This window comes from Panulirus ornatus, chromosome 53 (genome assembly GCF_036320965.1).
Source record: "Panulirus ornatus isolate Po-2019 chromosome 53, ASM3632096v1, whole genome shotgun sequence".
NCBI lineage: Eukaryota > Metazoa > Arthropoda > Malacostraca > Decapoda > Palinuridae > Panulirus > Panulirus ornatus.
Genome location: NC_092276.1, coordinates 20,048,063 through 20,060,663, shown reverse-complemented (window position 1 = coordinate 20,060,663; position 12,601 = coordinate 20,048,063). Strand labels below are relative to the sequence as shown.

Sequence of the window (12,601 nt, the reverse complement as noted above, 5' to 3'; positions counted from 1 at the left end):
TAACCTTGCTTTTATTCACATTTACTCTCAGCTTTCTTCTTTCACTCATTTTACCAAACTCAGTCACCAGCTTCTGCAGTTTCTCACCCGAGTCAGCCACCAGCGCCGAATCATAAACGAACAACTACTGACTCACTTCCCAAGCCCTCTCATCCACAGCAGACTGCAAACTTGCCCCTCTCTCCAAAACTCTTGCATTCACCTCCATAACAACCCCATCCATAAACACATCAAACAACCATGGAGACATCCCGCACCCCTGCCGCAAATTGACATTCATCGAATACCAATCACTTTCCTCTCTTCCTACTCATACACATGCCCTACATCCTCAATGAATACTTTTCACTGCTTCTAGCAACTTGCCTCCCACACCATATATTCTTAATACCTTCCACAAAGCATCTCTATCAACTCTATCATATGCCTTCTCCAGATCCATATATGTTACATACAAATCCATTTGTTTTTCTAAGTACTTCTTACATACATACTTCAAAGCAAACATCCGATCCACACATCCTCTACCACTTCTAAAACCACACTGCTCTTCCCCAATCTGATGCTCTGTACAACGAACCTTCAAAATACTCACTCCACTCCTTCTCACATCACCACTACTTGTTATTACCTCCCCATTAGCCCCCTTCACTGATGTTCCAATTTGTGGTCTTGTCTTACGCACTTTATTTACCTCCTTCCAAAACATCTTTTTATTCTCCCTAAAATTCAATGATACTCTCTCACTCCCAACTATCATTTGCCCTCTTTTTCACCTCTTGCACCTTTCTCTTGACCTCCTGCCTCTTTCTTTTATGCACCTCCCAGTCATTTTCACTATTTTCCTGCAAAAATCATCCAAATGCCTCTCTCTTCTCTTTCACTAATAATCTTCCTTCTTCATCCCACCACTCACTACCCTTTCTAATCTGCCCATCTCCCATGCTTCTCATGCCACAAGCATCTTTTGCTCAAGCCATCACTGCTTCCTTACTACATCCCATTCCTCCCCTACTCCCCTTACATCCTTTGCTCTCACCTTTTTCTATTCTGCACTCAGTCTCTCTTGGTACTTCCTCACACAAGTCTCCTTCCCAAGCTCACTTCCTCACACCACTCTTTTCAACCCAACATTCTCTCTACTTTTCTGAAAACCTCTGCAAATCTTCACCTTCACCTCCACAAGATAATGATGAGACATCCCTCCAGTTGCACCTCTCAGCACATCAACATCCAAAAGTCTCTCTTTCACGTGCCTATCAATTAACACATAATCCAATAATGCTCATTGGCCATCTCTCCTACTTACATATGTATACTTATGTATATCTCTCTTTTCAAACCAAGTATTCCCAATCACCAGTCCTTTTTCAGCACACAAATTTACAAGCTCTTCACCATTTCCATTTACAGCACTGAACACCCCATGTACACAAATTATTCCCTCAACTGCCACATTACTCACCTTTGCATTCAAATCACCCATCACTATAACCCAGTCTCATGCATCAAAACTACTAACACACTCACTCAGCTCCTCCCAAAACACTTGCCTCTCATGATCTTTCTTCTCATGCCCAGGTGCATAGGCACCAATAATCACCCATCTCTCTCCATCAACTTTCAGTTTTACCCATATCAATCGAGAGTTTACTTTCTTACACTCCATCACAAACTCCCACCACTCCTGTTTCAGGAGTAGTGCTACTCCTTCCCTTGCTCTTGTCCTCTCACCAACCCCTGACTTTATTCCCAAAACATTCCAAAACCCTCTTCCCCTTTACCCTTGAGCTTCATTTCACTCAGAGCCAAAACATCCAGGTTCCTTTCCTCAAACATATTACCTATCTCTCCTTTTTTCTCATCTTGGTTACATCCACACACATCTATACACCCCAATCTGAGCCTTCAAGGACAATGAGCACTCCCTGCGTGACTCCTGTTTCCCCTTTTAGAAAATTAAAATACAAGGAGGGGAGGGTTTGTAGCCCCTGCTCCCATCCCCTTCTACATATATAAATATACATATATTCCTATGAGTCCATGGGGAAAATGAAACACAATAAGTTCCCAAGTGATCATGCGCAAAATTGTGATCCTTTCCAATATACATATATATACATGTACATATTCATACTTGCTGCCTTCATCCATTCCCGTTGCCACCCTGCCACACATGAAATAACATCCCCCCCCCCCCTTTCCAGCGAGGTAGCACCAGGAAAAGACAAAAAAGGTCACATTCATTCACACAGTCTCTAGCTGTCATGTGTAATGCACTGAAACCACAGCTCCCTTTCCAAACCCACACCCCACAGACCTTTCCATGTTTTACCACATACGCTTCATATGCCCTGGTTCAGTCCATTGACAGCACATCGGCCCCAGTATATCACATCATTCCAATTCACTCTATTCCTTGCACACCTTTCACCCTCCTGTATGTTCAGGCTCCGATCTCTCCATCTTTCCACCTCCAATTTGGTCTCCCACTTCTCCTTCTTCCCTCCACCTCTGACACATATATCCTCTTTGTCAAGCTTTCCTCACTCATTCTCTCCATGTGTCCAATCCCTTTCAACATGCCCTCTTCTGCTCTCTCAACCACACTCTTTCTATTACTGCACATCTCTCTTACCCATTCATTATTTACTCAATCAAACCACCTCACACCACATATTGCCTTCAAACATTTCATTTCCAACACATCCACCCTCCACACAACCCTATCTATAGCCCATGCCTCACAACCATATAACATTGTTGGAACCACTGTTCCTTCAAACATAACCATTTTTGCTCTCTGAGATACTGTTCTCGCCTTCCACACATTCTTCAACACTCCCAGAACCTTTGCCCCCTGTGACTCACTTCTGCTTCCATGGTTCTATCCACTGCAAAGTCCACTCCCAGATATCTAAAACACTTCACTTCCTCAAGTATATGAACAACATATGTATGGAAATAGAGTGCCACCACTTCAGCAAGATATTCCAATCTGGTTTTGTCTTATTAAGAAGTGCTTTGCATATGTACATATTTATGCATACCACAGCAGAATAACAAACATATAATTTCTTAAGCTGTAACAGAACTAATAAGTACATCAATATATAAACTTCAGCAAAAGTCATCTGTTTATTCAGATATGCAGGAGAAAAGTACTAAGATGATAGCCTGGAAATATAAAGAATATCTTACTATTCATGGTATTTACCCATACATGTAGCTCTCTTAACCACATATTTCCTTGATAGAGATGGTATGTAATATCACGGTACACACATCTTGTCACCTTTATTCCATGCTGGGCCTTGAAGTAGTGGGCTCCTTTCCTTGTCAGGAAAGAATACTCCTTTGCAATTGCTAGAAAACATTACCTTGCAAAAATTCTAAGCCTTTAATAAGTCCTTTGAGTGGTTGTGCAGACAGCAGTAAAAACAGCACTTGGTCAAGCACTGAACCAATGGCTTTCTCTTCACATTCTGCAGGTGATGGAAACCCTGCATATGCATACAAGGCCTCCCGCTCCTCTTGACCACCCACAAATGACAGCAGCACCTCAGCTTGAAGAATGGTTTGATTTGTTCCCTATTTAAAAAAAGTATCATTATAGCATACAAATGGAAAAATACAATACTGCATATAAATATAAACTGAGATGATACATATTCTTAGTACAGGTAGAACCTTTATAATCCAGCATTCCATGGTCTGGACACATCTGTGGTTTGGTTAGTTACAAGAAATATGTTCATCTTTAAGAACATCTGTGGTTTGGATAGTTACAAGAAACATAATCTCAAAGAACATTTTTTTTTTTTTTTTTTGCTTTGTCGCTGTCTCCCGCGTTTGCGAGGTAGCGCAAGGAAACAGACGAAAGAAATGGCCCAACCCACCCCCATACACATGTATATACATACGTCCACACACGCAAATATACATACCTACACAGCTTTCCATGGTTTACCCCAGACGCTTCACATGCCCTGATTCAATCCATTGACAGCACGTCGACCCCGGTATACCACATCGATCCAATTCACTCTATTCCTTGCCCTCCTTTCACCCTCCTGCATGTTCAGGCCCCGATCACTCAAAATCTTTTTCACTCCATCTTTCCACCTCCAATTTGGTCTCCCACTTCTCCTCGTTCCCTCCACCTCCGACACATATATCCTCTTGGTCAATCTTTCCTCACTCATTCTCTCCATGTACCCAAACCATTTCAAAACACCCTCTTCTGCTCTCTCAACCACGCTCTTTTTATTTCCACACATCTCTCTTACCCTTACGTTACTTACTCGATCAAACCACCTCACACCACACACTGTCCTCAAACATCTCATTTCCAGCACATCCATCCTCCTGCGCACAACTCTATCCATTGCCCACACCTCGCAACCATACAACATTGTTGGAACCACTATTCCTTCAAACATACCCATTTTTGCTTTCCGAGATAATGTTCTCGACTTCCACACATTCTTCAAGGCTCCCAGAATTTTCGCCCCCTCCCCCACCCTATGATCCACTTCCGCTTCCATGCTTCCATCCGCTGTCAGATCCACTCCCAGATATCTAAAACACTTTACTTCCTCCAGTTTTTCTCCATTCAAACTTACCTCCCAATTGACTTGACCCTCAACCCTACTGTACCTAATAACCTTGCTCTTATTCACATTTACTCTTAACTTTCTTCTTTCACACACTTTACCAAACTCAGTCACCAGCTTCTGCAGTTTCTCACATGAATCAGCCACCAGCGCTGTATCATCAGCGAACAACAACTGACTCACTTCCCAAGCTCTCTCATCCCCAACAGACTTCATACTTGCCCCTCTTTCCAAAACTCTTGCATTCACCTCCCTAACAACCCCATCCATAAACAAATTAAACAACCATGGAGACATCACACACCCCTGCCGCAAACCTACATTCACTGAGAACCAATCACTTTCCTCTCTTCCTACACGTACACATGCCTTACATCCTCGATAAAAACTTTTCACTGCTTCTAACAACTTGCCTCCCACACCATATATTCTTAATACCTTCCACAGATCATCTCTATCAACTCTATCATATGCCTTCTCCAGATCCATAAATGCTACATACAAATCCATAAGGGTTTAAAATCAGTTCACTGTACTGTTGCTCATCCTAGGTGGCATGCAGATTTTCTGATGCTCCCTTAGCTATTTGTTTACTTCCTCAGGTGTTTGCAGTTCTTTACATTGGCAAGTTCCCAGCAATCAGAGTTGTGCATGATTACACAGAGATATATATCAAAGAATAATAGCTTTGGTCAATGACAGCATCATAACCAATGAGATTAGGAGGTGCTGCTACTGCAGCATGTGCTCGAAAGTTAGGAAAAGTTTTGAATTTCAGTGCCCCAAGGGGATGCTTTAGTTTTCTAGGGTATCCAAGTCTCAACCTGCCTTCTCATGATGACCTTGTTACTATACCCTTTGGGATGGATTTTATTCTTTCTAACAAACATTTGAAGTGAGCTGGGTTTTAGTTTTTCAGACAATTTGAGAGCCCCACTGCCTCTGAAAAACACTGTTCTGGAATTGCCTTTTGCCAGTGGCCTGTCAAGGGTAAGGCACATAAAGCTAAGAAGCAGCACTAGAGCCTACCATTTATGATGGGCAGTAAAAGGGACTACCAAATGAGGGTGATGGCTCTAAATGTAAATGGGATGACTACTGAGAGTAAAACGAGGGAGCTTGGGGAGAAATTTGGATTGACTGGGATTAGGGAAACCTATATCCTTAGGGAAGGTATATATAATGAAAAGTGAAATGAATCCAAGGTGTGGGAGGGGGTGGAAGGAGGAATGGTATGGACAGAAATGAATGAAAATTAACAGGGAAGAGGGAAATTTGGACATGCAGTTGTGCAATCATCAATATTATAGGAACATGGATGGAATGGATCAAGAATAGTTTGGGTGAAAGGAGCAACTGGAACTGTGAAGTAGGTATGGGTATTTGTATATGCATCTGTGAATATGAAGTGTGTTCGAAGCATGAATGAAATGAAGCATTTCTGGAGAAATTTGAGTGAATGTATAAATGGCTTTGAAAAGGAGAGAAAGATGGTTGTTATGAGTGATATGATTGTAAGGGTATAGGGTGTGAAGAAATTGGTGACAGCTGGCAAATGGTAAGTACTTGGAGTAAATGAGAATGGAAGTCATCTTGTGGGTGTCTGTGCTCAGAAGGGTAAATTTATACTTTGCAAACACCATTTTTCAGCACAAGATGATCCACAAGTATAATTAGATGACAAATGATGGAAGAGAAGAGAAAAAGGGTTAGAGTGAGTGACCACTGATGAAAGGTTAAAAAAGGCTGTGCTGGAGCAGATTCCAGGGAGACTGACCATTCTGGAGTTCTCATGGGGGTGAGGATCAGGCAAAAGTGAAAGTATGGTTTAAGGAAGAATGGAGAGGTAGAAGTGCTGGCAAATGAGAAGATGAATCAGAAAGAATGCAAGGAGGAATAAGAAAGAAGGGTAACCAAAAGTATAGATGGAAGTGTAGTTAAAGCAGGGATGCAGTCTTGTGTGGATGAAATGTTTAAAATGTTTAGAGAAAACTGTTAATTGTTGTACAATTACTGGCTGGATACATGGTCATGAGATATAAGAATATGGGAAATGCATGTGGGTAGATGAGATTAGAAAAGCTGTGGAAGAGAAGAAAATGCATATAGTAGAATGCTCCAAAGGAATGTATCAGTAGAAGTTCTGCAAAAGAGGAGGGAAGAATATGCAATGTGTAAATGGAATGTTATGGAGCTGATAGAGGATAGCAAAGAAAGAGCAGATGAAGATTTTGGAAGAAAGTTGAGTGAAAAATTTAAGGAAAATAAGAAATAAGTTTAGAGTAAATGTGAATAAGAGCAAGGTTATTAGGTACAGTACAGTTGAGGGTCAAGTCAATTGGGAGGTAAGTTTGAATGGAGAAAAACTGGAGGAAGTAAAGTGTTTTAGATATCTGGGAGTGGATCTGGCAGAGGATGGAACCATGGAAACGGAAGTGAATCATAGGGTGGGGGAGAGGGTGAAAATCCTGGGAGCCTTGAAGAATTGTGGAAATCAAGAACATTATCTTGGAAAGCAAAAATGGCTATGTTTGAAGGAATAGTGGTTCCAACAATGTTGTATGGTTGCGAGGCGTGGGCTATGGATAGAGTTGTGCGCAGGAGGGTGGATGTGCTGGAAATGAGATGTTTGAGGACAATATGTGGTGTGAGGTGGTTTGACCGAGTAAGTAATGTAAGGGTAAGAGAGATGTGTGGAAATAAAAAGAGCATGGTTGAGAGAGCAGAGGAGGGTGTTTTGAAATGGTTTGGGCACATGGAGAGAATGAGTGAGGAAAGATTGACCAAGAGGATATATGTGTCGGAGGTGGAGGGAACGAGGAGAAGTGGGAGACCAAATTGGAGGTGGAAAGATGGAGTGAAAAAGATTTTGAGTGATCGGGGCCTGAACATTCAGGAGGGTGAAAGGCGGGCAAGGAATAGAGTGAATTGGAATAATGTGGTATACCGGGGTCAATGTGCTGTCTATGGATTGAATCAGGGCATGTGAAGCGTCTGGGGTAAACCATGGAAAGTTCTGTGGGGCCTGGATGTGGAAAGGGAGCTGTGGTTTCGGGCATTATTACATGACAGCTAGAGACTGAGTGTGAAAGAATGTGGCCTTTGTTGTCTTTTCCTAGCACTACTTCGCACACATGAGGGGGGAGGGGGATGTTATTCCATGTGTGGCCAGGTGACGATGGGAATGAATAAAGGCAGACAGTGTGAATTGTGTGCATGTGTATATATGTATGTGTCTATGTGGGTATATATATGTGTACATTGAGATGTATGGGTATGTATATTTGCGTGTGTGGACGTGTATGTATATACATGTGTATGGGGGTGGGTTGGGCCATTTCTTTCGTCTGTTTCCTTGCACTACCTTGCAAACGTGGGAGACAGCGACAAAGCAAAATAAAATATGAATATAAAGAAAATGTACTGGAAGGAGGTGAAAAAGGAAAGAGGTGGATGTAAGAGTGAAAACATTAATGTGGGAAGTTAGGAATGGGAGATGCTGAATCAAAAGGAGGAAGTGAAAAGATGCACAGGAATTTTGAAGAGCTGATGAAGGTGGGAGATGGTGATGTAGCAGCTGTTACATGCATAATTATGCAGGATGAAAGGAAAAGGACAAAAGTCAGGGGCCAATAGCAAGAAGGGAGGTAAAATGGGCAATAATGAGGATGAATTTAGGAAAGGCACCTGGAGTGGATGGGATTATGGTTAAATGTCGAAGTATGGAGGAGACAGTGTGACAGAGCGGATGCATTTGATATGCAATTTTGCATGGAAACAAGAGAGCTGTGCCTGAGGATTGGGTGAAGCTGTTCTATCTATCTATCTATCTATCTATCTATATCTCTGATGCCTGTCTGGGAACTTCCATCAAAGGGTGATAATGGCAAAAGTGTTTCCAGTTATCCCTGCCCTTACATGCCTTCCTCACATAAACCATTCCATGCATTCTTTCACCATTTGATGCATTCTTCCACAGTTTCTCTCCCTCCAGTATTATTCCTCTCTGTTTGCCAATATCACAGATGGTCTTCCCCTCAAACCAACCCCTTTAATTGTACTATAATACACTCTCCTTGTAAATTCCTAGTCATGCATTTTCCACATGCCTAAACTACCTAAAGTATTACGTTTCACCCATTCTACTATTCCAAAATTCATTCCCTTTGCATTCCCTGCCATACCATATCTCTCATACACCCCTTCATTTCATTCTTCATCACACCTAGCCACACCGCATGCTCTTCTCAAATAGCTCATTTCTGCAGCCTGGAATTTTGACCTCTGTGACTCATTTCATGTACATGTTTTGGCTGCAGAGGTCAGGGATGAGAGGACTATGCTGTCCCTTAATCCTATCTTCATTTCCATACTTACACCTCTATCCCTCATTATTCTTTTAAGGGATGCAACGACTCCTCTATCTTGCACTGCTCTCTCCCTTATCTTTCCTTCCATATCACCAATCTTGCCCAAGACAGCTCCTAAAAACTAAAATTCTCTCACCTTGTCCAATCTTTCTCCCCATATTCAAAGCGAAATTTAGTACACTTTCTTCTTTCACTCTGTATGGCTTTACAAAATCTATCCTTTCAATCTGTTTCCTTTCCAACACCATTACTTTACTTTTACTTGCATTTACCTTCAATTGCCTATGCTTATACACACCATAAAACACATCTACAACCTTCACTCTTAACAAACAACACAGTGTTATCCACAAATGAGCTTGTCACCAGCCACCATATCTCATCACCACACTCTATCTCTGCACCTGCTTTCCCTCGTTTTGCTCTCATCTATCTTATCACTCCATCTAAACATATCGAAAGCCTTGGTGACATCATACAACCCTCCTTCACACCCATATGTATAATGAAACTTTCACTCAATTCTCCATTCACTCTTACACATGCATCTAATCCTCTATAGAAGGCTTTCATTCCATCCAACAGTTGTCCCTCAACCCCATATATCTAAAACACACCCCATACAGCATTCTACCCAACTCTGTCATACACTTCTCCAAATCCATAAAAGCTGCATACAACTTCTTACCTTTTGCTAAATAATTTTCCACAGTTATCTTTACCATAAAAAATCAATCCACACATCCCCAAATTTTCAAAAAACCGTCTTGCTCTTCACTTATTCTGCGTTCAGTGACTTCCATCACTCTATCAATGAACATTCTCGCATACATTTTTCCTGGTACACTTAACATACGTACCATCATTATCAATATCATACTTAACTGCTGTTTCCCGTGTCAGCAAGGTAGTGCCAGGAAACAGATGAGGAATGGCCCATCCACTCAAATACACACACAAACACACATGCACACACAGACACAGACACACACACACAAACACACACACACAAATATATATATATATATATATATATATATATATATATATATATATATATATATATATATATATTATCCCTGGGGATAGGGGAGAAAGAATACTTCCCACGTATTCCCTGCGTGTCGTAGAAGGCGACTAAAAGGGGAGGGAGCGGGTGGCTGGAAATCCTCCCCTTTCTTGTTTTTTTTTAATTTTCCAAAAGAAGCAACAGAGAAGGGGGTCAGGTGAGGATATTCCCTCTAAGGCCCAGTTCTCTGTTCTTAACGCTACCTCGCTAACGCGGGAAATGGCAAATAGTATGAAAAAAAAAAAAAATATATATATATATATATATATATATATATATATATATATATATATATATATATATATATGTTCCCTGGGGATAGGGGAGAAAGAATACTTCCCACGTATTCCCTGCATGTCGTAGAAGGCGACTAAAAGGGGAGGGAGCGGGGGGCTGGAAATCCTCCCCTCTCGTTTTTTTTTATTTTCCAAAAGAAGGAACAGAGAATTGGGCCAGGTGAGGGTATTCCCTCAAAGGCCCACTCCTCTGTTCTTAACGCTACCTCACTAATGCGGGAAATGGCGAATAGTTTGAAAGAAAGAAAGAATATATATATATATATATATATATATATATATATATATATATATATATATATATATATATATATATATATATATTTATTTTATTCATTTATTATACTTTGTCGCTGTCTCCCGCGTTTGCGAGGTAGCGCAAGGAAACAGACGAAAGAAATGGCCCAACCCCCCCCATACACATGTATATACATACGTCCACACACGCAAATATACATACCTACACAGCTTTCCATGGTTTACCCCAGACGCTTCACATGCCCTGCTTCAATCCACTGACAGCATGTCAACCCCGGTATACCACATTGCTCCAATTCACTCTATTCCTTGCCCTCCTTTCACCCTCCTGCATGTTCAGGCCCCGATCAAACAAAATCTTTTTCACTCCATCTTTCCACCTCCAATTTGGTCTCCCTCTTCTCCTTGTTCCCTCCACCTCCGACACATATATCCTCTTGGTCAATCTTTCCTCACTCATCCTCTCCATGTGCCCAAACCACTTCAAAACACCCTCTTCTGCTCTCTCAACCACGCTCTTTTTATTTCCACACATCTCTCTTACCCTTACGTTACTCACTCGATCAAACCACCTCACACCACACATTGTCCTCAAACATCTCATTTCCAGCACATCCATCCTCCTGCGCACAACTCTATCCATAGCACATGCCTCGCAACCATACAACATTGTTGGAACCACTATTCCTTCAAACATACCCATTTTTGCTTTCCGAGATAATGTTCTCGACTTCCACACATTCTTCAAGGCCCCCAGGATTTTCGCCCCCTCCCCCACCCTATGATCCACTTCCGCTTCCATGGTTCCATCCGCTGCCAGATCCACTCCCAGATATCTAAAACACTTCACTTCCTCCAGTTTTTCTCCATTCAAACTCACCTCCCAATTGACTTGACCCTCAACCCTACTGTACCTAATAACCTTGCTCTTATTCACATTTACTCTTAACTTTCTTCTTCCACACAGTTTTCCAAACTCAGTCACCAGCTTCTGCAGTTTCTCACATGAATCAGCCACCAGCGCTGTATCATCAGCGAACAACAACTGACTCACTTCCCAAGCTCTCTCATCCCCAACAGACTTCATACTTGCCCCTCTTTCCAAAACCCTTGCATTTACCTCCCTAACAACCCCATCCATAAACAAATTAAACAACCATGGAGACATCACACACCCCTGCCGCAAACCTACATTCACTGAGAACCAATCACTTTCCTCTCTTCCTACATATATATATATATATATATATATATATATATATATATATATATATATATATATATATATATATATATCTTTCTTTTTTTTTTTAAACTATTCGCCATTTCCCGCATTAGCGAGGTAGCATTAAGAACAGAGGACTGGGCCTTTGAGGGAATACCCTCACCTGGCCCAATTCTCTGTTCCTTCTTTTGGAAAAAAAAAAAAAAAAAAAAAAAAAAAAAAGAGAGGGGAGGATTTCCAGCCCCCCGCTCCCTCCCCTTTTAGTCGCCTTCTACGACACGCAGGGAATACGTGGGAAGTATTCTTAATCCCCTATCCCCAGGGATAATATATAATATATATGTAGCGCAAGGAAACAGACGAAAGAAATGGCCCAACCCACCCATATACACATGTATATACATACGTCCACACACGCAAATATACATACCTACACAGCTTTCCATGGTTTACCCCAGACGCTTCACATGCCTTGATTCAATCCACTGACAGCACGTCAACCCCGGTATACCACATCGCTCCAATTCACTCTATTCCTTGCCCTCCTTTCACCCTCCTGCATGTTCAGGCCCCGATCACACAAAATATTTTTCACTCCATCTTTCCACCTACAATTTGGTCTCCCTCTTCTCCTCGTTCCCTCCACCTCCGACACATATATCCTCTTGGTCAATCTTTCCTCACTCATTCTCTCCATGTGACCAAACCATTTCAAAACACCCTCTTCTGCTCTCTCAACCATGCTCTTTTTATTTCCACACATCTCT

At 41.6% G+C, this 12,601-nt stretch overlaps 1 protein-coding gene across 1 annotated transcript in view; it reads right to left on the bottom strand.

Moving 5' to 3' along the window:
* Positions 1 to 12,601, bottom strand: part of LOC139765298 (WD repeat-containing protein 17-like) — a 446,388-nt gene that overhangs the window by 93,064 nt on the left and 340,723 nt on the right. The window contains exon 20 of the mRNA XM_071692684.1: positions 3,381 to 3,591. Coding sequence (XP_071548785.1) covers positions 3,381 to 3,591 — 211 coding nt within the window. The remainder of the gene's footprint in view (positions 1 to 3,380; positions 3,592 to 12,601) is intronic.